General features: G+C 39.8%; 1 protein-coding gene across 6 annotated transcripts in view; it reads left to right on the top strand.

Annotated features, from left to right (window-relative positions):
* kidins220a (kinase D-interacting substrate 220a) overlaps nt 1–27,771 on the top strand; it is a 142,838-nt gene that overhangs the window by 37,148 nt on the left and 77,919 nt on the right. For all 6 annotated transcript variants that reach the window (XM_057860417.1, XM_057860412.1, XM_057860414.1 and 3 more), the window contains exons 18-23: nt 61–246; nt 5,755–5,895; nt 8,710–8,947; nt 9,018–9,109; nt 17,059–17,203; nt 17,848–18,010. In XM_057860417.1, coding sequence (XP_057716400.1) covers nt 61–246; nt 5,755–5,895; nt 8,710–8,947; nt 9,018–9,109; nt 17,059–17,203; nt 17,848–18,010 — 965 coding nt within the window. The remainder of the gene's footprint in view (nt 1–60; nt 247–5,754; nt 5,896–8,709; nt 8,948–9,017; nt 9,110–17,058; nt 17,204–17,847; nt 18,011–27,771) is intronic.

Below are 27,771 nucleotides of genomic sequence, written 5' to 3' on the forward strand. Positions count from 1 at the left end.
CCAACAACTTTATACGCACTGTATGATGCCATCTTGACTAAATTTGACTTTGTTTCGTAGGTGGACCCTGAGAACCTGACAGTGAATGCAGTGCTCATTGCCATGGCCAGTGTGGTCGGGCTGGCCTTGCTGCTTAACTGTAAGACCTGGTGGCAAGTGGGCGACTCAGTCCTCAACTCCCAAAGGAAACGCCTGCACAGGGCTGCCAACAACCTCCACCAGCTGAAGAGTGAAGGCTTTATGAAGGTAGAATACATCGATTATTTGATCCCATTGGAATTGGATGAAATTTTTTGGGATCTTGAAATGGTTTACACTGCGGGTGTCAAATGTAAGACCCGCAAATGGGTCTAATCCACCTCATGGGGTTGTGCTGCCTGACAGGAACATTCTAACTAGAGATGTCCAATATCGGATCGGACGCCGATATGGGCAAAAAAATGCGGATTGGTATCGGATCGGCCGACACGGAAAAATTCCGATCCAGACTTCTGATCCAGTTTTTTAAAAAATCCGGTCCGCTTTTCCCAGTGCACCGATATACATAATCCATTCCAGTTTTTGCTTCGGTTTCCCTAAAATCCGGTCCGCATTTTACGGCACTCCTTCAACACACTACATCACCGTCTCCCAATTTACCGAGAGACTTTATCGGTAAAAATGACAGCTGTGTGGGATCATTTCACCTTAAAGGACGACAAATACGAAGAGGCAGAGTGCAACATATGCCACAATAAAGTCAAGCGTGGTGGTAAAGCTGTAAGAAGTTTTAATAGAACCAACGCAACTAACACTGGCAGAAACTTTTTCTATGCGTGACAAACTGGCACTCGACAGTCCCAAAGCCCAGGGAATAACAAGAGTCATTGCCGAAGAATTCATTCTGGATGAGCCATTATCTCTCGTGAGTAAAGATGCACCATCCAACACTTTTATGCTGCATTCCAGAGAAGTGGGAAGTCGGATTTATCCCACTCGGATGGTACCAGTTCCGACCTCAAAGCGTTCCAAGCAAACGTAAACAACAAAGATGGCTGATCGCGACGAGGTGTGTTTTATTTTGGCCATCCAAAAACATTTTGACCTCCAGCGAACCTGCCTTCCTATAAGCGATCAAATAGTAGAGGAAAAACGATGGCTGCGTTATTGCCCACACTGTAAACTGCCTTTTTTTAGTTACATCCTTTGCTGATCGTCAATATAAAAACATAGCACAACAAAGATAATTCACTGTATGAGAAAAAATACATGGCGTCTCAAATAAACTTGATTTACTTCATTATTGTGTTATCATTCAATACGTTTTCTTGAGCGCCATTTTGTCCTTTGATGTCAGATTGAAACAACTTGGAAGTCGGGGTAGTTATTTTTTTCTCCGACTTCGCAACTTGGACCTCCCAGTTCGAGTGGCGTTCCAATGATATTTTCCTAGTCGGAGGTTGGAAAAGTCCGACATCCCACTTTTCTGGAACGCAGCATTAGAACCGCGTTACAACATGCCCAGACGTCATTACATCCTTCAGCGATTTGGCCGTGGAAGATTCGAGAACAATTCACAAACATCCAAATTCCGATTATTGAAATATGTCAAGTAAAGCGGAGCTAATACACAGCGCGGTCTTCGGGACGCAATGCCGTCCATCATGCTTGTCTAATAGATATCATATGTATATAGAACTAGATGCAAAATGACAGACTCGACACCGTTAGCAACACGTGCATTAAAAACTAGGTGCGTTAGTAAACAGCCGCCATCTTAAAGCAGGAGACTTCCTTTGTAGGCTGTTGTAGTGAACCTTTCAAGCGAATGTAATTAACTTTTTATCTAAAATACTCCTAAATCGGCAAAATCTTGACTTTAATCTATCTTCAAAACAGTTTTAAAACTTTCACATATTAAAAGTAGACAGAAGGGAAATTATGGAATAACGGGAGCAATTTTAACAACTTTAAGAGTTGATTAACAAAATTAAATGAATTGAATGTAGTTTAAAGCTGCTGAAACAGAATAGGGACTTGAGTATTTTATTTACCGTTTTAAGATGTTAACTTGATACTGAAATAGTCGTTTATTTAAACCTGAGAGGCTTTTTATACAATTATTGTAACTAATGCACGAAACATTAAAAGCATCTAATAGCTTGGGGGGTTTGTGGGACTGACAGTTTACAATATTATTTGCATGTTTTACTGACTGACTATGCCATTTCTGTTTGTTATTTATAATGTTTTGTGTTTGTCACTGAATAAACAGGTCAGTTTCTTGTTACCAATAATTGTGTGTTATTCAAACTCACCTAATTCAGCTGGCTAGTTGTTATCAAAAGTACTAAAACCCTTTTCAACATGAGTCTGACAACTAAGTAAGGAGGCTAAATAACTTTAAACTTTAATACATGCTCAGATAGGCCGGTATCGGTATCGGATCGGAAGTGCAAAAGAATATCGGTATTGGATCGGAAGTGCAAAAACCTGGATCGGGACATCCCTAATTCTAACTCATTCCTATTGTACATACTAAATCCCATGTTTTTTTTGTTTTTTTTTTTCTTTTTTGATATCGGTACCGTAAAACTGTAAATTTGTGAGTTGTATGATCGAGTGTGTGCAATATTGCACATGGCTCACTTTCATGTCTGCAGTTACATTTGTTCATTCACCCCCTCCCAATCAAAATGGATTGGACGTCTAGCACCGTCAATGGCAGCCAAAAAGTTACCAAGGAAGTGATTCAAAAATGCCCCAAAACCAACAGGGAGTGACATGTAAATGTCCCCAAATCAAATGGAAGCAGTTTAGAAATGCCGGTAAAAACAACAGAAAATGATCCCAAATTTACAGTGACCCCAAGGATTAAAGTCTTCAGTCATAATGACGGAAACCTGTCAGCAGGGGGCGCTTGAGGTCAATCACGAGATCCACTTCACAAGCATTGTTACGGTTGTTTTTTGAATCCTAGTTTGTCATATTTTAATTATATTAGAAAGTTTGTTGTGTTCAAAACAAATACATACATAAATACACCCAAAAACCTGAAAACAAACACCATTAAAACCAGAAAAAAATATTGAACAATCGTAAAAATACATAGAAAATGTGAAAAAACTGCACTATGGCAAAACCTTGACAAACTGCAAAAACCACCCCCCCAAAAAAACTAACTCAAAATTGGCAAAACTGTAAAAAACTACCCAAAAAAAGCACAAAAAACGCGGACCCTTCCCCCACCACAATTGGCAAAACCACAAAAACCTGGGGGGGGGGGAAAAAAACCGCAAAAGAAAAAAAACAAACAAACCCAAATCAGGCAAAAAACACTCCCCCCCCAAAAAATCACCCGAAAATGTTAACTTACTGGTAGCCCCCGGGTTACAAAAGAGCTCCGTCCGTACACTGGTTGTCCGATATGAACAGGTTGCCGATAATATCGTTCGATGAAAGCATTTTAAAATGATATTGGATGAAATCCACATTGATTTTTCATTATCGGTTTTGGGCCAATATACATGTTACTTTAAATGTGAATGTAGAAGACTTCTGACTTTGTACAAGGGCTGGTCACAGCCTAGCACAGCAGTTATGCTTATTGACCATGAGATGTCTCCAAACTGAAATGCTTGGCATTTGTTCGCAACCGTGTGTTTTTGCCAAGCTGAGACTAGGCGATATTTAATAAATTGATATATTCACAACAAATAATGTATCTTCTATGCCGGAGATGGATATTGAGTCAAAACAATGCAATCTAATACTCTTTCAAACCCAGCATTTCTATAAGCTTGGTCAATTTCGTTGCTCTGAACTACAGGTCGTCCCCGGGTTATAAACGAGTTCAGTCCCTACGCTGGCGATGTGACCCGAATTTCTGCGTGAGTCGGAATTGACCCTCTAAATACCTCCCTAAATCTCAAAATCACTACCGGGTATGCCAAAAAAATATACGTCATTGTCCTGTCTTCACCAATATTTTGGAGTGATGTCCAAGCTAAGCTCCGAAATGACGATCTCAAACGTCCTTGTGGTTTGCTGCTTTTACTGCTGACTTTAAATTTACTCATAGCCTGCCATTGACAAAAATAGACGTCCAATTCACTTATACTGGAGAAACTGGGTCTGAATGCTTATCTTCCAGTACCATTGAAGGCCAGTGAGTTAACTTATTTGGCCCCCAAAAAAACCCTAGTCTGGCCCACATGAGATCTACAGTTGTGGTCAAAAGTTTACATGCACTTGTGAAGAACATAATGTCATGGCTCTCCTGAGTTTACAGTTATTTCTACAACTCTGATTTTTCTCCGATAGAGTGATTGGAATAGATACTTCTTTGTCACAAAAAAACATTCATGAAGTTTGGTTCTTTTATGACTTTATTATGGGTTAACAGAAAAAGTGATCAAATCTGCTGGGTCAAAAATATACATACATGGATCTGAAAAAGCGAATCATTGACTTGAACAAGCCAGGAAAGTCACTTGGAGCCATTTCAAAGCAGCTGCAGGTCCCAAGAGCAACAGTGCAAACAACTGTTTATAAGTATAAAGTGCATGGCACTGTTTTGTCACTGCCACAATCAGGAAGAAAACGAAAGCTATCACCTGCTGCTGAGAGAAAATTGGTCAGGAGGGTGAAGATTCAACTGAGAATCACCAAAAAGCAGATCTGCCAAGAATGAGAAGCTGCTGGAACACAGTTGTCAGTGTCCACAGTCAAGCGTGTTGTGCATCTCCATGGACTGAGAGGCTGCCGTGCAAGAAGGAAGCCCTTGCTCCAAAAGCGGCACCTTAAGGCTTGACTGAAGTTTGCTGCTGATCACATGGACAAAGATAAGACCTTCTGGAGGAACGTTCTGTGGTCAGACGAAACAAAAATCGAGCTGTTTGGCCACAATGCCCAGCAATATGTTTGGAGGAGAAAAGGTGAGGCCTTTAACCCCAAGTACACCATGCTTACCGTCAAGCACGGTGGTGGTAGTATTATGCTGTGGGGCTGTTTTGCTGCCAATGGAACTGGCGCTTTACATAGAGTAAATGGGATAATGAAGAACGAGGATTACCTTCAAATTCTTCAAGATAACCTAACGTCATCAGCCCGAAGATTGGGTCTTGGGCGCAGTTGGGTGTTCCAACAGGACAATGACCCCAAACACACATAAAAAGTGGTAATGGAATGGCTTAATCAGGCTAGAATTAAGGTTTTCGAATGGCCTGACTTAAACCCCATTGAGAACTTGTGGACAATGCTGAAGAAACAAGTCCATGTCAGAAAGCCATCAAATTTAACTGAACTGCACCAATTCTATCAAGAGTAGTGGTCAAAGATTCAACCAGAAGCTTGCCAAAAGCTTGTGGATGGCTACCAAAAGCGCCTAATTGAAGTGAAAATGGCCAAGGGACATGTTACCAAATATTAGCGCTGCTGTATGTATATTTTTGAGCCAGCAGATTTGATCACTTTTTTCTGTTCACCCATAATAAAGTCATAAAAGAAGCAAACTTCATAAATGTTTTTTGTGACAAAGAAGTATCTGTTCCAATCACTCTATCAGAAAAAAATCAGAGTTGTAGAAATAACTGGAAACTCAAGAGAACCGTGACATTATGTTCTTCACTAGTGTATGTAAACTTTTGACCACAACTGTAATTGCTATAAATTGGCCCGCAAACCAAAATGAGTTTGACATCCCTGGTTTACACCAAAATGAAATGATCTCCTTTTACTTTGCAAATGTTTTGAAGCCTTTATTTGTCCTTGTAGGTTCTGAAACACGAGGTCGAGTTGATGTCAAAGATGGCTAAGACTATCGATGGCTTTACCCAGAACCAAACACGAATGGCCGTCATCATCGACGGGCTGGATGCTTGTGAACAAGACAAAGTGCTGCAGATGCTGGACACGGTGTGTGGTTGGAATTCCACAATATTTGTTCCCATGATCCTAATTTTCTGTGTCTTTGAACAACCCCATACACACACGCACGCACACTTCGGCGGTGTACAACCACCCTGTTGTTCCCACAGCTGCTACAGCTCCTTTTAAGTTTAGCCTCCTGCTCCCAGCTTCTCTAATAGAATCATTCCACCTTTAGCCAAATGTTATTATTTTGTGGAGCGATCCCAAAGTAGATAGCAACCTCCTCTGTGCTAATGTAATCTTTTCATCTGTGTCTGAAGTAAGCAGCGTGCATTATGCGAAGCTCACGTGATGTTGTCTTCAGTTGCTACTCTCAGATGCCGCTTCATCCTCCTGTACGGAGTGCGTGCGGCTAAATGGTCAAGGGTTAACAAACCGTGAAAACATGCCACACAAATCTACTTCCCGTGACGCTTGGACACTGCCCTTTAGTTAGCACTGTGGAAAACCCCACGTACGAGATTTATGTTACTCTGCCGCTATCCTTGTTAACAAATTTCACAAAGGACCGTGATGTGAAAATTCTTCATTTCTAACTCTAAATCATCTTGAACAGACTTTTGCTTAATTAAATGAGAAGGTTCTGATCTTGTGTAATTTTGGGGAGGAGATTTTGTGGACGGGCTGTTTTTAGCCCATTAAGCACACACTCACAGTATCATAAAGCTATGAGGATATCTTTATTTTCACCACTTTCAAGCCAAATTTCAGTTTTGGCAATTCTTTTCATTCAGGCTTTGAAGGAATCTGAGCTTCTAGCCAGACCGCCAGAATCTTGCCAGCCGAACCGCCGGACTCGCGTTGGCGCAGCTCGAATGGCAAGGCCCAGAAGGGCAAACTCTGCGCGTTCACCTTAGTCTTAACCCTTTGTACTCACTCCATTTTGAAAGGTTTAAAGAAGGCTCATTGAGAACAAGTTGACAATTTATCCGGGTCGACAGCGATCAACAGAAAGGTGAAACAGACTCAGGCAAGGAGGCAAACTCGTTCCAATGTCACCATATCAATAGTCAACAAAACGTTCCCGAGAAAAATGACAACGATTAGTCTTTTGAAGGGTCTCGCGGGGCTGGCCGTGGGCAGAAGGAAGGATGTGTTTGGGATTATTGTCTGTTTGTGGGTTGGACAGGAGGATTCGGGCGTTACTGTTGTCAGGGGAACGAGGGCTGTGGATTTTAGCACCTCAGCGCCAAAGGGGCTCTTGGAGTCTTGTCAGTCGTGTTATCATTTGGATATCGGGCGCTGGTGTTCCTTGCGTTGAGACAGAGTGTCCAGCCATTTGTTCTGGACTGTCCGGGAGAACTGATTGCGAGAGTTGGTGCGTCAGTCTTGCTCAGTCAGTTGTATGACGCACGCGCTGGGTTTCCATGATAAGAATGCATCATGTGTCTCTTATGCCCTATATTCTGCTTTTTCCCTTAAACTATGGTATAAGTGCTATTTATTTTAAATTGGGTGTATTAGAGTAATACAGTTTGACGGTGCCTACGAGAAAAGGTGCTATCTCCTTCAACTTGTGAAAATCTTTGCATAAATGTTGACAAAGAGTTTAAAATTAAAAGAAAGATGGAATGCCTGCCACTGATGTGACATTTCCCCTCAATAGCCATCGAACAAAAACTGTTTTATTGTAAAGAAAATTAAAATGATGAATGACAATACACGTTGGTGCATGGCGACCTTGTGACTCACATATTCCGTACTTGTCTAATGTCAATTTTACACACTCAGCCAATTAATGGCTCTAAGTTTTCATCAAACAATGTCCCAAAAATTATCCAGGCTTTTACTCATATATGGCGGAAAACACTCAGATGACTTGAAGTTCCGCTCTGAGACCCCCAATTTGGCCAAATTTCAAATTTGTCCGATATGCATATGTGATACATCATTGGAAAGCTTAAAATCTCAATTTTCTGGGGGAGGAAAAATTCTGAACAGCAGGGCATTTTTTTTAAAAATTGTTTTTTAAACAGCAAAACCCTAACTGGAGGGGAGAGCAGAATTAAAGACGCCACGATTTTAACGAGATATTATCACGTACTTACCTTGTTTCGATCCAAAAACTCCATGTAGCATGTATCACCGAGTGTCAAGACACAGCCGTGAATGGCCGCAGCCTGAATTTTTAAAATTTAATTATATGGGTGAAACATGGTGATATAACAAGGGTCGCGATGCAGAAATCGCAGACATCAAGGAGTGGTTGAGAATTTCTTTTTCATATAGCTACCATTTTAAACGTCATTTTTCAATTTTTCTTGGTTTAGATCGATTACTTATCATCTAACATATCGGGGAAAATGCGACAAACAAAAAAAAATACGATTAAGCCATAGTTATGAGGTAGATATCCGTGACTTTTTTACAGACACCAAATTTTTCATTGTGATGTAATTTGTTTAAAAGTTTAAAATATGATAGTGAATAATTATTTAAAGTCGTTTTCTTTTTTTAAACTAAATATTAGACATCAATTAATGATTCTAAACTAAAAATGACAGACATTTTGAATAATAAATATAATTACTCACCTTCTTTTTATGGCTAGGTTGAAACAAAAGCGGTAGCGCGACGTCTGTAAACGGGGGTTTTCAGGGTAAAACCGACAAATTAAAAATAGCCATGTGCCATGAATCTGCTATGGCAGCATATAGACATGGTGTTCTATCAAACACAACAGTTGTTTTGGCTTAAAATACTGCAGTTTCTTTTAAACAGGAGTGCAAGAGTAGAAACTGCTTTTTCAGTCTTGTCTGTGTTTTCCGCCATATATATAATGGCTACTTCTCCCGCTAGGTGCGTGTCCTCTTCTCAAAAGGGCCGTTCATCTCAATCTTCGCCAGCGACCCTCATATCATCATCAAAGCCATCAACCAAAACCTCAACAGCGTGCTGAGAGACTCCAACATAAACGGCCACGACTACATGAGGAACATCGTCCACTTGCCCGTCTTCCTCAACAGCAGAGGCCTCAGCACAGCGAGGAAGCTCTGCATGGCGGCACCCGCCAATGGCGACGGCTTGGCTTCTGAAGGTACAATAAATATGAATCTGAGGACATTTGTTTGAAAATAATACTTACTCTTATTTCCTTTTTGCCACAGGATGGAATGATGATGTTGACAAGAAGATGTCTCAGAATAGTCTGGCTCAAGACCAGGCCAAATTTGGCAGCAAAAACGCACTTAACCGCAGGGTAAAGAGTGAACACATCTGTATTTGTTCAAGTTAAGAATCCATTTTTCCCATTGATTATAACAGAAGACTGTAATAAAACCTCAATTTACTGCATCGGCAGTGTTTTCAATAACATTTTAGTATTATTAGTGATAAAAATTTGAAAATAAGTTAACCAAAGTGAATATTAAGATTTAATTTACCAGAAGTAGTGCAGCCACAATACTATGAAATAGACAATAGATTGTTGTGAATCTGCAGTGGGGCAAATAAGTATTTAGTCAACCACTAATTGTGCAAGTTCTCCCACTTGAAAATATTAGAGAGGCCTGTAATTGTCAACATGGGTAAACCTCAACCATGAGAAACAGAATGTGGAAAACCCCCCAGAAAATCACATTCTTTGATTTTTAAATAATTTATTTGCAAATAATGGTGGGAAATAAGTATTTGGTCAATACCAAAAGTTCATCTCAATACTTTGTTATGTACCCTTTGTACAAGCTGTTAACGGCAATAACGTTTTCTGTAACTCTTCACAAGCTTTTCACACACTGTTGCTGGTCATTTGGCCCATTCCTCTATGCAGATCTCCTCTAGAGCAGTGATGTTTTTGGGCTGTTGTTGGGCAACACAGACTTTCAACTCCCTCCAAAGATTTTCTATGGGGTTGAGATCTGGAGACTTGCTAGGCCATTCCAGGACCTCGAAATGCTTCTTACGAAGCCACTCCTTTGTTTCCCTGGATGTGTGTTTGGGATCATGGTCATGCTGAAAGACCCAGCCACGTCTCATCTTCAATGCCCTTGCTGACGGAAGGAGATTTTCACTCAAAATCTCTCGATGCATGGCCCCATCCATTCTTTCCTGGTCCCTTTGCAGAAAAACAGCCCCAAAGCATGATGTTTCCACCCCCATGCTTCACAGTGGGTATGGTGTTCTTCGAATGCAATTCAGTATTCTTTCTCATCCAAACATGAGAACCTGTGTTTCTATCCAAAAGTTCTATTTTGGTTTCATTTGACCATAACACATTCTCCCAGTCCTCTTCTGGATCATCCAAATGCTCTCTAGCGAACCGTAGATGGGCCTGGACATGGACTGGCTTCAGCAGGGGGACACGTCTGGCAGTGCAGGATTTGAGTCCCATGCTGCGCATTGTGTTACTGTGGTCCCAGCTCTCTGTAGGTCATTCACTAGGTCCCCCCGTGTGGTTCTGGAATTTTTGCTCACCGTTCTTGTTATCATTTTGACGCCACGGGGTGAGATCTTGCATGGAGCCCCAGATCGAGGGAGATTATCAGTGGTCTTGTATGTCTTCCATTTTCTAATAATTGCTCCCACAGTTGATTTCTTTACACCAAACGTTTTACCAGCCTGGTGTGGGTCTACAATTTTGTCTCTGGTGTCCTTTGACATCTCTTTGGTCTTGGCTATAGTGGAGTTTGGAGTGTGACTGACTGAGCTTGTGGACATGTGTCTTTTATACCGATAATGAGTTAAAACAGGTGCCATTAATACAGGTAACGAGTGGAGCCCCGTTAGACCTCGTTAGAAGAAGTTAGACCTCTTTGACAGCCAGAAATCTTGCTTGTTTGTAGGTGACCAAATACTTATTTTCCACTCTAATTTGGAAATAAATTATTTAAAAATCAAACAATGTGATTTTCTGTTTTTTTTCCCCACATGCTGTCTCTCATGGTTGAGGTTTACCCATGCTGACAATTACAGGCCTCTCTAATCTTTTCAAGTAGGTGAACTTGCACAATTGGTGGTTGACTATATACTTATTTGCCCCACTGTATATATTAATTGTAATTTATATTACTACAACTACTACTAGAAGGAAAAATGAACAAATATATGAACCATTTTTCAAAAGTCAACAAGACCCATTAATGTTTATTTGTGTCGTCATATTTACTCTTTGCCAACACCAATAATCATGGGAATAATTTAAATAGAAAATGTAGGGATACGTTAAAAAGGCAGTACAGATTTGTTAAGTAAATGGCGGAAAACACTCAGGTGACTTAAAGTTCCGCTCTGAGACCCCCAATTTAACTGTCCTATATGCATGTGTGATACATCATTGGAAAGCTTAAAATCTCAATTTTCTGGGGGAAGAAAAATTTTGAACAGGAGGCAGGCATGAAAATCTCTCACCTTTCGGCGAAATTCGCCGTTTTGAAGTCAAAATGGATGACCTACGTGAATCGTGTAGATCCGAGGAGAAACATTTTTAAGGGGGGGGGTCGTTTGTAGGCATGTGCCAGTTACCTTCACGGATTACCATGCTATGAAAACGTCGCGGTTACAAAACCACTAAAATTTTCCGTCATACAGTAGTACGTATTCGTTATTTTTCATGTGTCGAAAATGCAGCCAGAATTAGCTTGGCGCGGCAGCGCTTACCCCTTCCCCTGTTTGATGCTGCGTGTGTCAGTGACGCTATTCCAGCAAACCCAAAAACAAGCACTCCAAACGCAAGGCGTAAATTCTTCAATTTATTGAGCTCTCAAATCGTGGTAACTGAAATATACCAAATGAATACATTTAAAACGTTGTACACTCGTATTTTTCCACATGTGAGTAGCTTCAACAGTTTAGCTTCATGAAAAAGTTCGTCAAAAACAAAACACACATTTTCCTTTCAAATTCAATACACAAAGTTACTAAAAACTTACAAAGACGAATGATAGGCAAGGCTTAGCTAGGACAGCAACTTCATTGAGGTTAATCACAGCCGCTGAGAGAGAAACAAGTTTGTATGCGGGGAGGAAAAAAAAAAAAAAGAGCGTCAAAGATCGCTAATTGCGACAGATGATCTTGTACTAAGCACAAATTCACATTCGCTGGAGGAGGTAAAGTATCACTCCCAATTGTTTTTAGATGAATGCATTTGCCAGCATATTGAATTTAGTGAGTAATGGTTTTCGTTTTCATATTTTGTGGTATGACAAAGTTACTGCCGTTCGTTGCAGCTTGCGTTGAACACTGCCGGAGCGTCCGGTGAAAAAATAGCTCCCGTTAAGGTAGCGTCAAGCTTGTGTATTTACCGATGAGTAACGGTAATATAAAAGCAGTGTTGTCAATAACGCGGTATCGTAATGCGTAACTAATCTGACTACTTTCTTTCAGTAAAGAACAATCTAACGCGTTCATTTTTCTAAATCAGTAATCTGAGTAAAATTACTTTCCTTGATGCCTGTGCGTTACTATTTTGTTATTGCCCCATAATGTATGTAGAATGAAGAATACTGTAGTCATTGGAGTGACATCACATGTCACATTTTTTAATCGGGGATGGAACAAAAAGGGTCACGTGTATTACCATGATGCGTGAGCGCTGGGAGTTTGCGGCCAAAACAACATAGCCTTGCTACCTCGCCAGGATGCAATGAAATAGGCAGGAGATATACTACAAACGGCTGCATTTGCACACTGGAAACACAGCCATTACTTCACATTTTTGTCCAGTAAAGATAACAAAAATATCTCCGTGCGCTGCAAACTTTGCGCTGGCTCAAAAAGACTGTCCACCGCTATAAGCATCCAATTCAAGCACCACTTGGAATTACAGCACAACAGGTAACACGACAGCCAGGACTTTTTGATACTGCTCGTGCTCAATCCTCGGTTCAAGCTCAGTTGTTGTTGAGGGTTTTGAAAGCTTAGGTTTAAAGATATTCTAAATATCCATCTTGCCTCCTCAGCTGTAGTTTTGGCTAAGCAATGCAAACGGCTGTCTCTAAGGTTCTATTGTCACATGAGCTGTTCGGAAAAATAATTTGGACCCATTATGAAATACTTTGAAGGATTCCTGTTCATTTTATTCATTTGTGTTGTTTGTTTTATTGCTCTAAAACTTTTATAGACAACATTTTAAGGGCCATATTCAATGGTCTTTATTTTAAAGGGGAAGGTCAGAATTTTTTACATTAGGCTTAATCTTTGAGTTAGCCGGGGTTTAATTAGTCGTTGGAAATGATTTGAACAAATTCTGTGCAGTTTGACAGTTATTTGTTAGTTTCAGGGCTCCGGAGTGGCTAAGCTAGCGCGAGTCAATGGTGGTTGAAATCAACTCCTTCAACTAATTAAACCCCCGTTAACTCGAATATTAAGCCTTATGTGAAAAATTAAAATGGTCCAATTCGCCACATGTAGGACGTTTTGCCGACGGCGGACATTTTGGCAGAACGCCGGAACATATTTCCTCCACACCTTTCTCACCTTTTTAACCCCTGACCCATTTTCATGCCTGAGGAGGGCATTTTAAAAAAAAAAACAGGAGGTGAGAGCACGCGAGAGCAGAATTTAAAGACGCCATGATTTTAATTAGATATTATCGCGTACTTACCTCTTTTCAATCCAAAAACTCCATGTAACATTTATCACCGAGTGTCAAGACACAGCTGTGAAAGGCCACAGCCGGATTTTGGGGTGATTTTATGGGTGAAACATGGTAATATAACAAGGGTCGCGATGCAGAAATTGCAGACATCAAGGAGTGGTGGAGATTTTCTTTTTTATATATTTACCCTTGTAAATGTTTTTTTTTTTTTTTTTTTTTTTCAATGTACTGTTTGGATTGATTAACATCTAACATATCGGAGAAAATGCGACAGTAACAAAAAAAATACAATTAAGCGATAGTTATGAGGTAGATATCCGTGACTTTTTTACAGACACCATTTTTTTTTATTGTAACGTAATTTATTTAAAAGTTTAAAATATGTGAGTGAATAATTTTTTAAAGGCGTTTTTTTTTTTTTTTTTAAACGAAATATTAGACATCAATTAATGATTCTAAGCTAAAAATGACATTTTGAATAATAAATATAATTAATTACCTTTGTTTTATGGCTGGGTTGAAACAAAAGCGGTTGCGCGACGTCTGTAAACAGGGGTTTCCAGGGTAAAATGGACAAATTAAAAATAGTTCGGGGGCTTAATGCGCCATGAATCTGCTATGGCAGTATATAGACATATTGTTCTATCAAACACAACAGTTATTTTGGCTTAAAATACAGCAGTTTATTTTAAAGAGGGGTGCTAGAGCAGAAACTGCTTTTTCAGCCTTGTCTATGTTTTCCGCCATATCTTTGCTGAAGCAGTATCAGCAATCATTTATTTATATTGTGACTGTTAGAACACTTTACCCTGTGTGGTGGTGGTGAGAAACCCTTGCTGATTTCTCATTTCCGGCGCCTCCTGAATAGGATGCACAATGCAGGCGTGGCTTTGGCAACCAGCGTAAAGGCTAGTGGACAGAAGGGGAAACCCTGATATGTAGAGAGTGAGGTGCTGGGTGTGCAGCCAAGGCTCCTGGTGTAATTGATGTAATGGCTGTTTATCCTTCCTGCTGCGTCGCCACCATCTAATGACAAGGCCGAGCGGCAGTGGGTCCCGGCAACAAAATACTGGCACCAGGCTCTGCTGGCAGGAGGCTAAGCGACTCTGCTTCTGTCGCTGATGCCTTCCTGCCCCCTGCGAGACCTTATCACAAATCCTTCACTTCCTCCCGCTACTTGTTTGCTAAACTTGTAAATTTTTTTTCTCATATCGGTGGCTCCCTCAAATGCTTGGCGAGCTAGCACTGTGATTCTGCCCTTCATTCTCTTGGCAAGAGGGGGGAATGACAGAATGACTCATTTTCGTGACTCATTCTCTGGTTTGAACTAGTGATTTTTATTACTTTTTCTGTCGTATGCAAACAAATATTTTCCTCTTTGACGGTTGGATTAGCTTCCACTGCTTGAAAGTTCCTGATATTGTCTAGTGACCATTTTAGAGGCTGTTACAGCAATCAAGGCATGCTTTGCCGGTCTGATTTGACAGTTATTTCCCATTTGCTAAAATTTTCTTTAAAAGAAGATTGATTAATACAATCCCTAGCAAAAAGTATGGAATCACCAGTCTCGGACGAGCACTCACTCAGACATTTCATCATGTAGAACAAACTCAGATAAAAAGCTTTAAAAAAAATGAATTAGTTCAAAAGTGCAACTCTTTAGCATTCAGAAACACTAAAAGAAATTGGAAAAAAGTCCATTGTGGTGGTCAGTATATGTTATTTTTATAGAGCAAGTGCAGGGAAATATATATATGGAAGCACTCCATTCTGAGGAAAACGATATGGAATCATGAGAAACAAACAAAGAAATAAACACATCTCTCGTATTTAGTAGCACCACCTCTGGATTTTATGACAGCTTGCAATCTCTGAGGCATGGACTTGATGAGTATTCTTAATCAATTTTGTGCCATCTCTCTTTGATTGCAGTTGCCAAACCCTAACCCTTGCAGGTCGCCCATTTTTTCAATTTCCACCACAGGTTTTCAATAGGGTTGAGATCTGGGCTATTTGCAGGCCATGACATTGACTAGATAAGTCTTTCTCCAATGAATGCTTTAACAGTTTTAGCTCTGTGGCATGTTGGAAAAAGAAAACCATATTTTCAATTGAAGGGATAGGAAAGCTGTCTAAAATTTCAATGTAAATTTGCACATTTATTGAAGATTTAACCACTGCCATCTCCCCAGTGCTTTTCCCTGACATGCAGCCCCATATCATCAAGGACTGAGGGAATTTTGAGGTCTTCTTCAGGCAATCATCTTTGTAAATCTCACTGGAACAGCACCAAACAAAAGTTCCAGCTTTATCACCTTAAAAAATGCATAAATAAACATACTAGCTCAAACAAAAACATACCGTATGTTGTTCTTAACAGGGAGCAGCTGAATTCAGCCATGTAAAATGAGGTATGTCATATTCACTGTTGCCACTTGAGGGCAGTGTATCCACCGAAATCAGTAGTTAAACGACTCCTCGAAGCAGAAAAGTTTGATTCAAAGCTTTTTCTGATGGAACTACTCGAGTTAATCGACTATCGTTCCAGCTCTAGTAATATTGAATGCATTATGTGTCACATCAATATTGAATCTGAATAGTTGCAGATATTATTCAGTAACAATTACATGCTACTTTATTATTTTTTTGTATACCATTTATTGCCTCTATAATTTCATTATGATTGTAATCAGTATGAGGACTCGAGTACTATACTAGCGATATTGCATGATTTAGGAAAATACATAAGAAACATAACTCTTCGGATATCGGTACGCGTCCGTGAGCTGTCGACTAAATATACTTTATTTACCTCCGAATAAATTTCAAAAATTCTGACTGACCAGTCGAATTGTTGCCCCGTCTGCAAAGCGGATGTACAGCCCGAAAGTCTATCTTTAACTCGGACCTTTCGGGCCCTGGCTGAGTGGTGGCCATCGCCATATGCTTCATCTCCCAGAAAGAGGTCACAAGAGTGGTATTACGACTTCAAAGTCGACCAAAAGCCTCATCTTGGCTCATGACCATGGCAGCTGTCTGATATCATCACAGATGTTCCCCGGTAGATCTATGTCAATAGCCAGCCTCTGTGTCATGTCATGACTGTTCTGCATGGGACAGTGGCTCTTTGATTTGTTTTTCTCATGCAGTCACAGAGAGTTTTCTCTTGAGCAGATTATATGACAGGAAAGGCTGCTGGATAAGAATGTGGCTTAAAAGATAGCTTTCAGAGAGATTCCCGTTCATTGTTCTTTTTTATCATTTATTTCCCCTCAAGCTAATCACCCATGAGTTTAGCTACATGTATTACATATGAAATGGTGCTTAGAATATGATATTGTTTACAGATAATGTTTATCTACTGTTGGTTTTTGACAACCTTGGCCTCAGATCACATGGTGACCCAAAGGCGAGTCTCTGAGGTCTCATGATGCAGTTTGCCTTCAGGGTACACATTGCCGACTTACGACTTCCAGGAAATCGTTTTAGCTCCATCTAATCTGTGAATGATCAGTTCTTTTCACGCTGTTTAAAAAGCAGCATCCCACCCATCCATTACACTGTCTTTAGCCTTTCCAAGCATGTCAAATGTAAAACATTTTTCATCTTTGAAGGACACATACCGGCGGCGCCAAATGCAGAGGACTATCACCAGACAGATGTCCTTCGACTTGACTAAGCTGCTGGTGACTGAGGACTGGTTCAGTGACATCAGCCCCCAGACCATGAGAAGGCTGCTCAATATTGTTTCTATCACTGGTAAACCTCAAAAACACTCTGCTTTCTAAACATTGATTATGAGTATTTTTAAAGGAAACCTCAGACTTAAAGACATGTAGGCTCTTATAAGCAACATTTGTTCTCTTTTACCCAAATATGTTATTAGAAACACATAAAATATTGCCATTGATTTAAAAATCTATAATGTTTAGTACGTTTTGACCTCCAGAGGGCGCCATGTTTTATGCACGCAATGGACGCTGGAGGTGATGAAGTGCTGGGCAAGCAAAGATAGTATGACGACTGGCATGATTTTGTCACATTCTGCTGCTGGTCAGATTGTTTTGTTACAGAGCTGTGGGATGAGGAATAGTGTACTGCACGAATGCTATTTTTAGACCGTGACGTCGCCATCGTAACGCGGAAGTGGGACATCATAGACACGCCCTCGCATACAATCAATGTTATTTCTGCGTTTTTTTCTCCGTAATCTGTCAAAAAAAGAACATGCCGATCAAACACTGCTGATATGGCACTTCTAATCTTTAATTCTAATCTTTAATTTTAACTGCTACTAACGTTTATCTTTTAAGAACTACAAGTCTTTCTCTCCGTGGTTCCCTTGAAACATTTTCATGAATTGTACGGTGCAATGCAGGCCATGTCTCCCCTGTTTTTAAAAGGTCGTCTGTTGCGAGCCAATCAGATCATCTTCAACTGGGATCGTCTGGCGTCGTGGATCAATCTGACCGAGGAGTGGCCTTATAGGACGTCATGGATCATCCTCTTTTTAGAAGAAAGTGATGGAGTGTCTGATCAGGTGTCCCTGAAGACAATCTATGAGAGGTAAGAACACACATAAAATGGTCATCTTCATAGAATTAGTGTAAATAAATATGGGTGATTAATTTACCAGTTATTATATGCTGCCTTGGTTTTACTGCATAGGGAGTCCTCGCGTTGGGTACGAGTTCCAATCTTATGCTTTGTGACGTAATCCAAATTTCCGCACAGATCGTTAAAGTGGAAGTTTGTCAAAATACTTCGTATAAAATAACTAAAATATAGCAAAATTTAAAAAAAAATGCTTTTCTTACCATTATTGCTGAGAAGTGGATGGATATGAAGGAGGGGAAGCTGAGAGAGCTATGTGCACCGCTGCATATACTGATTTTTGCATAGTTTTAAGAGGTTGAAGTAATATTACAAGAAAAAAAGTTGTAAAATTACTCAATTAAAGTTGTTATACAGGATTACTGTAGCATCTACAAGGACAACTTCCTTTCCTGTAACTTTTCACCAGGTTTGCACAGACTGCAGCAGGGATTTTGCACCACTGATCCACATAGATCTTCTCTAGATCAATCAGGTTTCTGGGCTTTCATGGAGAAACACTGATTTTTACCTTCCTCCAAAGATTTCTTGAGTTGAAGGCAGTGACGGATGTCCAGCGGTTCCATGATTATTCCATACTCTTTCAGCTTAGGAATTGCCAGTTGCGCCACTGTGTCTCCTGGGCTAGGCGTCAGTTGTAATCCAGAAATGATGAGCTCATTTGCGCGTCGGCACTGGTCGAGATCGTCAGCCAAAATTTCCAGCCTGTTGTTGCGAACATCTCTCTCCTTGACCACCTGCTTGAGTTTCTCGTTTTCAGCGCGAATTAACTGGAGCTCTCTGACGATTTCTTGACTCTGGTTTTGAATCAAGCCAGTCAAGGAGACCTCCAACTTCTGTATGGAGAATTTTATTTCATCCAAGTCTCCAGGTTTCAAATTCTTTGGAGCCATACTGGGAGTCGAGCTTGCTGGCCCTGAGTGCTTATCGGTTAAGATAAGAGAGTGCTTCAGGAGCTCGGAGTGCGTCTGTACGCGGTGAAGGCTGAGCAGCGAAAATGCGACAGGAACAAAACAAATACAATTAAGCGATAGTTATGAGGTAGATATCCGTGACCTACCCTATTGGCCCGAATATGAGACGGTGTTTTTTGCATAGAAATAATTCTGAAAAAGTGGGAGTCGTCTTATATTCGGGGTCTAAACATTATACCCATGAAGCGATGTTCTGTCATGATAGATCTCAGCTACTCTCAAGTTTAACCAGTTTACATTATTTTATTGCAGTGTTTTTCCTTCTTCAGATTTGTTTCAAGACTACAGTTACAGTTAGACCTCACTTTAATGGTTAATGCAGTTATTGCAATGTTGTTGTTTTATCACAATTGAGTGGTTTATTTACATTTAAAAAACCAGAAGCCATTCATTTACAAATGTGATCGCACTTTAGTTTCCATATTTAAATGTTCAAATATTAAGATTTGAATGAGGCAAAATAACATGCTTTTTCTTTCAAATCTATTGTTATAGTTAAGTTAGTTTAAGTTGATAGTCGTGTTTCAAAATACTAGACATCAATGATTCTAAGCTAAAAATGACGGACATTTCAAATAATAAATAACCTTCATTTTATGGCTGGGTTGAAACAAAAGCGGTTGCGCGTTGTCTGTAAACGGGGGTCTCCAGGGTAAAACGGACAAATTAAAAATAGTTCAGGGGCTTAATGCGCCATGAATCTGCTATGGCAGCCTATAGACATAGAGATATTGTTCAATCAAACATAACAGTTCTTTTGGTTTAAAATACAGCAGTATATTTTAAAGAGGGGTGCAGGAGAAGAAAATGCTTTTTCAGCATTGTCTGGGTTTTCCGCCATATTCATTTAGACATATTCTTAACTCATTCACGCCCAGCCATTTTCACCGGAGCAAGGCCCTTTGCTCCCGGCCGTTTTACTGGCCCACAGAAAATTCTGTCCTATTGCTATATAAACATGGAACCCACCAAAAGAAAGATTAGACTCTCTTCTTTTAGCAGAAAAAAAGTAAATTCATATCTTTTCCAGTCTTTAAAAATCAGCATTAGAAAATAGCTTAGTTTGAGCAATTTTCCAATTTCTGATGAAAAAACAGAGAAATTGAGCTTTTTGTGAAAGCATACATTTCAAACACAACTTTGACTCTAACACAGCAATTTTTTGCTTTAGTTACATCCCAAACATCTGAATAATGTTTTCCTTTTATAAAATAACAGAAACAACAAGACAAATAGAGCTTTTGATAGCAAAGTAACAATTTATTTACACATAACCAGTGTTGTCAGTAACGCGTTAGTGTAATCTGATTACTTTTTTCAGTAACGAGTAATCTAACGCGTTCATTTTTCTACACCAGTAATCTGATTAAAGTTAGTTTCCTTAGTGTCTCTGCGTTATTATTTTTTCATTGCCTCGTAACGTATGTAGAATGAAGAATATTGTAGTCATGTACGAAAAAGCATTTTGAATAGAAAATGCTCAAATAAAAAGTTCCCGGTACGTGTTTCCATGACAACTTCTTAGCTATTTCCTGTTTTGGTCTCGCGTCACGTGTTGTGCGACTGAGGCGGGTGGACATTCGAGCCGAGTGTTGAGACGTTGTGAGGGAATGTTGATCTGTGGATATCCATGAATGAAGGTGAGTATTTTACCTTCATTCTGGAGGGTATCAGCAAAAGGTTGGACCCCCTACATGCGCGGCCGTTTCGTAGCTTTGTCGTAGCAACGACGGGCAGTCATCGCTCCAAGTTGGCAAGCTTTGTTTACATCATATGCGTGTTCAACATTTATGCCGTGAGGTGGTGTGTTCGTTTAGCATCTGTGGGATGTGTTGTAAGTCCGATTGAGTGTAAAGTGCTTAGTTGCCGCCATGTTTTGTGGCCAAATTGACCGCGTGCGTGTTGAGAGGAGTACTTCCGGGTTGTTAATGTGCACGGCTGCACGCGCATCCGCGCCCGCCACCACCTTTGTGTTTATAGCACTGTACAATCCACTTGTTGTTGATTATTGTGCCGTCAGTTTGCATTGTTTTACATTGGCACTGATATGCTGTTAACCATAACCCGAAATTCAGAAGTTTTGACATTAGGCTTAATCTTAGAGTTAGCGGGGTTTTATTGGTCGGTGGAGTTGATTTTAAAAAATTCCAAGCAGTTTGTCAGATATTTGTTAGTTTCAGGGCTCAGGAGTGGCTAAGCTAGCGTGAAATTCTGATATTCCCCTTTAAATTCAATCATCGGAAAGTCAATTACATGTGATGACATTTTTCTGTTGTCATTCTTATGTTGAGGCGGCAAAGGGAGACAAATGGGTAAAAAGTAACTGATAGATTACTTTTAAAGTAACTTAGTTACTTTGATAATCAGTAAAGTAACTAGATTACTTTTTTGAGACGTAATCAGTAATCAGTCATTAAATTACATTTTCAAGTAAACTGTGACAACACTGCACATAACTAACTTAAAGGTGACGCTATTGTGGTCGCGTCAGCCGGTTAAACTTTTCCCTCATCGTTGCCTGTCTCAAAAAGATGAATTTTTTTGAGTCTCTGCGGGCTCTGCTCGTGAGCAGCACGGGCTCAACGGCATTTATTGATCCCGGTCGTTCTGCTCGGTCGTCCAGTGCCTGGCATCCCGGGCGTCCTACCGGTTGTTCTGCTCGGCTTTGTGGCTTGGCTTCTCGTGGCCGTTGAATAGGGTTGCGGGTCTTACCAAATGCGCTACTGCCCTCCAGTGGCCAGTTTTATTGCTTTAAAATGGATTTTCAGCTTTGTGCGTTGGAGCTCAATTGAATCAGAACCCAGAGATGTCTTTTTTGAAAAAAATGTAAAAGACGTATAAATACGTCTTTGAGACACTGAAACAATTAAAAATAGAACGTAATTATACGTTTTGGGGAGCAAATGAGTTGAACCATCCAAATTATTATTATAATTATAAATATTATAAATCAGTATGTATCTTTAAATCTTTTAAACAAACAAAAAAAACATCTCGTTTGCAAGGCGTGGCCGCTTTTATCTTGGTGTGGCGGTGCGCCACAATCAGTATAGGGGAAACCCTGGCATGAGTTAGACCCCAATATAAAGACGGTAATATACTTAAGTTTAAAAACACAATAGTGAAGCCAAATGTGGTATTATAAATATAAATCTCTGTCTTTCAAAAGAAATGAGTCATGGAAATGGTACTTTAGTCCATTGGCGTCATCGTGAGCAGTCAAAATTAATGGGCATAAATGCACATCGGACAACCATGTTATCATAATTTGATGCTCGATAATAGATAAGGTTCAATAAGAAATATGACAACACCACTACTGTAATTCTCATCTCATCATCCCATCTTTGGCAGAACTTGTTGCTGATAAACACTATAGCACATATCTATTATTTAATGTTTTCTATTATAAAATACAGGTATTTATTTTCTTGGCATGAATAATTTTGACCAGCAGGTGGCAGTAGAGGATTTCCCAATCCAACAGCCTTCAAATGGTAATTAGCGCCTCAGCTCTGCGCGCCTCATTTTGTTGTTTTTTCCCCCCGTAATGCATGCGTCAAATTATGACTCTATTAAAGTATTCAGACTAGATTAATGACTTGACATGGTTTTCTTAAAAGCGGTCAAATTAGTCTCAGATGTCTTTGTCGTAGCGGCGAAGAGACAGTGTTGTGTGCAAAACCGCAGCGGTGACATGACATCTTTGTACTTACGCGGCCACAGATGCTCTTAGGCGGAGGGCCGTCACGGGCTGAGTCGCTGGGGTTTGGGCGCTGTTGTGCATCAGTCGCTGGCCTTTAAAGGTTGCACTCTGTCACAATACACTAGCGCCTACAACTCCCGCGGCATGGAAGTGTCACACGGGCTTACCGTCAGCCGGTCAGCCAGTTTACATTCAACAGACAGGCCTCCTCAATCCAAGGAAATCCACCTCATTAGAACAGGATTCTCGTTTTTGTCAGTCATATCTGTTGACTTTGTGTTAACGTGGCATAACTTTCAATGCGATTTTGATGTCACGTAAACAGGACTCGCTTGTGGGAAAAAGAACGCCCGACAAAAAGCTGCTGTCTTACAAGGCGTGGGTGTGCGCTCACATTTGCTCATTAAGGCCTAATGTAGCCATCTTCCTGTTCCTGACCAGCAGCGCTGTCTGTCTTCATCTTCCTCCTCACTGGGTGTCTTTCCAAATGGCCGCTCTGTCTCGCTGTGGCCGTCGGACAAATGACGTTAATGATGATGACATCTTAAACAGGCCTCGCCTTGGGGCCTTATCTCGTGCACAAATCTTCCATTGATAAGACTCAGGTCTCTGCTCAGATTCCTTTGTGTGATTCCAAGGAAATAATGGACACAAAATGTGGCTGCTATTGCTTTCCTCGTGTTTTTGTACTTTGTGTACGGTCACAACAAAAATCAGTGTTTGGGAGCATTACAAATGCAACCTAATTACTAGAGCTGGGAATCTTTGGGCACCTAACGATTCGATTACGATTACGATTCAGAGGCTCCGATTCGATTATAAAACGATTATTGATGCACCCCCCTCCTTTTAAAAAAATTTTTTTTTTTTATTTAATGTTTTGTACTTTAGTTCCAAAATTGTTCAAAAATCCTCTCAGGCTAAACCAAACTACTATTTCAGTATCAACCTAACATATAACAGTAAACAAATATACAATAATAACTAGGGTTGTTCCGATCATGTTTTTTTGCTCCCGATCCGATCCCGATCGTTATAGTTTGAGTATCTGCCGATCCCGATATTTCCCGAGCCGATTGCTTTTTTTTTTTTTTTGCTCCCGATTCAATTCCAATCATTCCCGATAATTGTTCCCGATCATATACATTTTGGCAATGCATTAGAAAAAAAATGAATAAAACCCGGATGAATATTTACATTCAACATACAGTACATAAGTACTGTATTTGTTTATTATGACAATAAATCCTCAAGATGGCATTTACATTATTAACATTCTTTCTGTGAGAGGGATCCACGGATAGAAAGACTTGTAATTCTTAAAGGATAAATGTGACTTTGTATATTGTGACTAAATATTGCCATCTAGTGTATTTGTTGAGCTTTCAGTAAATGATACTGTAGCATCTGTTCTGCCCAAATGCATGATGGGAAGTGCACCCATGACTGTGCGTAGTGGTACCAATTGATAAATCTTCTCTGCGTTGGGAAATAACATAGGGTGTTTAGAAAAAGATCAATTACAACCTTTCTTCCCCACATTGCTTCCCACGATGTTTCTAATCGTAGGGAGAGGGATTGTAATGCTTTAGCCAACTAAAAAAAGGCTCCAAAGGCTGCCAAAATTCACTCTACTCATTTTACGCTGCCTTTTAGCTCTATATATAGGTAAAACGGCGCCATTACAGATTGAACGCGACAATGCGTGAGTGGGCCGTGCAGCGCATGCATCAATTGTGTTTAATATTTTAACGTGATAAATTAAAAAAAAAAAATAACCGCCGTTAACGGGATACATTTAATAACCCTACCTTAAGCCTAAACTAAAGACTCTGGATGAGTGTAACATATTATGTCTGTAACGTTAAATACAATTAGAAAACGATTTATTCAAAAAATATATATACATTAAAAAAGGCATGACGGATATTTTTTTGCCGAGTCCGATACTCTGAAAATGACGTGATCGGACCCGATCGATCGGGATGCTGACCCGATCGATCGGGTCCGACATCTCTAATAATAACAGTAAATAAAAAAACTCCATTCCTCATTCTGTATCAGCAGCTTTAAACTACATTCAATTAATGTTGTGAATCAACTGTTACAGTTGTTGAAATTGCTCCCGTTATTCCATAATTTCCCTTCTGTCTACTTTCGTCAAAGTTTTTTAACTATTTCATCATTTAAGGATAGATTCAAGACAAGATTCTGCCGATTTAGGAGTATTTAAGATAAAATGTTAATTATGTTCGCTACAACAGAGCCTACTGCTTTAAGATGGCGGCTGTTTACTTACGCCGGGAAGTCTGTCATTTCGCATCTCTGTTCAATAATGCATGTTCTAACACCGACGTAGTCTGTCATTTTGCATCTAGTTCTACATATATATGATATCTACTAGAGGTGCACGATAATTATCGGTCCAATAATTATCGGTCCGATAATAGGAATTATGACGTCATCCCAATAAATCCGATAAAGTAACATATTTTCGGCCCAATAATAATATTTTTGGCACGGTGTGGGATTGGGATTTGTGCGTTTGTTTCCACTCCTGTTTTTCCAGTATGCAAAGTTTTGTTACTGTCTTTGTTTTTTTCATTATCATAATGTTCATGTGATCATGAAAATTCTGGTTCGGTCAAAGGCAAATCTAAGCTGAATCAACTACTAGTATTTTTGACCTACAGGTGTTCAAAAACTCAGGTGAATATACATTGAAAAATTATATAAATATTATCGGTTATCGTATCGGTATCGGCCTTGAGGAGCAGGAAGTTATCGATATCTGTTTAAAAAAAAAAAGGATATTGTGCACCCCTAATATCTACTGTAGCCGTATGTTTGTAGCAACTAGCAACTGGGTGTTGTTTGTAGCGGCTGTCAGCCGCAGTCAGATATGATTGTTTTTTTTATCTAGCGGCATGAGTTGAACATGATATTATTTACTCTCGGTCCATTCCTCATTGCGTCCCAAAGACCGCGCTGACTGTGTTTTACTTCCGCTTTACCTAGTATAATTCAATAATCGGAATTTGGATATTTGTGAATCGTTCTCGAATCTTCCACAGCCGAATCGCGAATAATCTAAGAATCGGAAATTTCACACGCCTCTACTAATTACCGTATTTTTCGGATTACAAGTCGCAGTTTTTTTATTTATCGTAATTTTTGGACTATAAACCGCTACTTAAAAATCCTGCTGCGTATGGTCCAGTGCGTCTTATTTGTTGATTTATTTGGGTTAATAGGCAACACTTTATTTGACAGCAGCATCATAAGACTGTCATGATTATTACATGACACAATCATGGGCATTACTGAATGCTGATCATAGATGTCATTAAATGTCATCTGGCAAATTACGTCACTACCTCCATTTATGTAGAGCTTGGATCTTTTACATCCATTTAAAAGTGAGATAATTTGCCGGATAACACTAAATGACATCTTTTATAAGCATTCATTCATGCTCATGGTAGTGTCATGTCATAATTATGATAGTCTTATGACAGTCTGATGGTGCCACTGTCAAATAAAGTCTTACCAAAATTCCATAACTAGCAATTAATGAAACGACTGGAACAGTAACTGAGGAAATAATTAGCACAGAACATGAATTTTGATGTATTATTTACATCTGTAATGCATGCTAAGAGGCATGTTGGATGACAACAGTGTTGACAGGATGTGGCAGCAGAGGTTGACTGTCTCCCCCCAAGGAAGCAGTAATGGCCAAATGAAGCTTCTTGAAACAATGAAGCTTTGCAGGCAATTGGTTCAAACTTTACGTTGGGTCATTTGGCCTTATGACAGTTAAGTTATGACAGTTGGTTAAAATCTTTTGGTGTAAATATCCCATAATACAATAAGGACAGCTGCGGCTTATAGTCCAGTGTGGCTTATCTATGAACAAATGCTGTTTTCGTGTCAAATTTGGTGGGTGGCGACTTACAGACAGGTGCGCCTTTTAGTGCGAAAATTACCGTACTTTCATGATTGAACAACTAGTAATTACCATATTTTTCAGACTATAAGTCACAGTCTGTATTTCATAGTTTGTCAAAGGGTGCGACTTATATGCTGGAGCGATTTTTGTGTGAAATTATTAACACGTTATTAATAGGGATGTACCAAAAGCAAAATTCTTGGTCAAAACCGAATACTGGAAATACTCTGCCGAAAAACCGAAACCATAAGGCCGAAAAATACACACGCATTTAGTTTGAAAGGTCCTTATTCTGAAACCTTCTGAGCAGGGTTGGATCCACAAAGGGTGGAACAATTAATTTATGTGGATCAATATTATATTAAGTAGTTAAGCAGAATAGCGTACCGCACATAACACTTCACCTTTGCTCATTAATATTCATGACGTTAGCAACTGTTGCTTGGGGGGTCAAACTCTTGTTTGTCCCTCATGCTAGATGCATGTAAATAGTGTACGAATGACATGTTTACTGAGCTAAACCTACCAATTCTATCCCAAAATGATGTCGCTGATGCTCAAATTGTACCCACCAACTTTAAAGCCACCTTTTTGGCATCATATAATGAGTTCAATTATTTGGGTAATTTAGTCTTCACATATGTTGTAAGGATAGAAGAGACCCTAACATTATTGATTGAATATTTTTATTACTACATTTATCCCTTTTCACTTGCTGAATGTGCCGGTCCATTTTTTTCCCTCAAACGCACGTTTGATTGGCTGATGACTTGACTCCCCGCCCTCTCCTCCCACCACGCACACGCACAATCATACATCTCCGCCGACAGAAATACAACATGCCGCCTCCTCCAACCCCTTCAGAGAGGAGGGATATTAGTTTTTATTATTAATTTATTTTCAGCCAGCACAAGCCAATGTAAGTAATGTAAAAAGACATCAGTGTTTTGGAGGTGGGGGAAATGCCACTAATTTTGCTACTAAAAGTCTGACCTGCATCAGCGTGAGCATAGCATTAATCTGTGTGAATTTGCTAATTTGCAAAACTATTGCGGTCGAGACAGCTTCCACAAGGAACAAC

This window comes from Corythoichthys intestinalis, chromosome 15 (genome assembly GCF_030265065.1).
Source record: "Corythoichthys intestinalis isolate RoL2023-P3 chromosome 15, ASM3026506v1, whole genome shotgun sequence".
Taxonomy (NCBI): Eukaryota; Metazoa; Chordata; class Actinopteri; order Syngnathiformes; family Syngnathidae; genus Corythoichthys; species Corythoichthys intestinalis.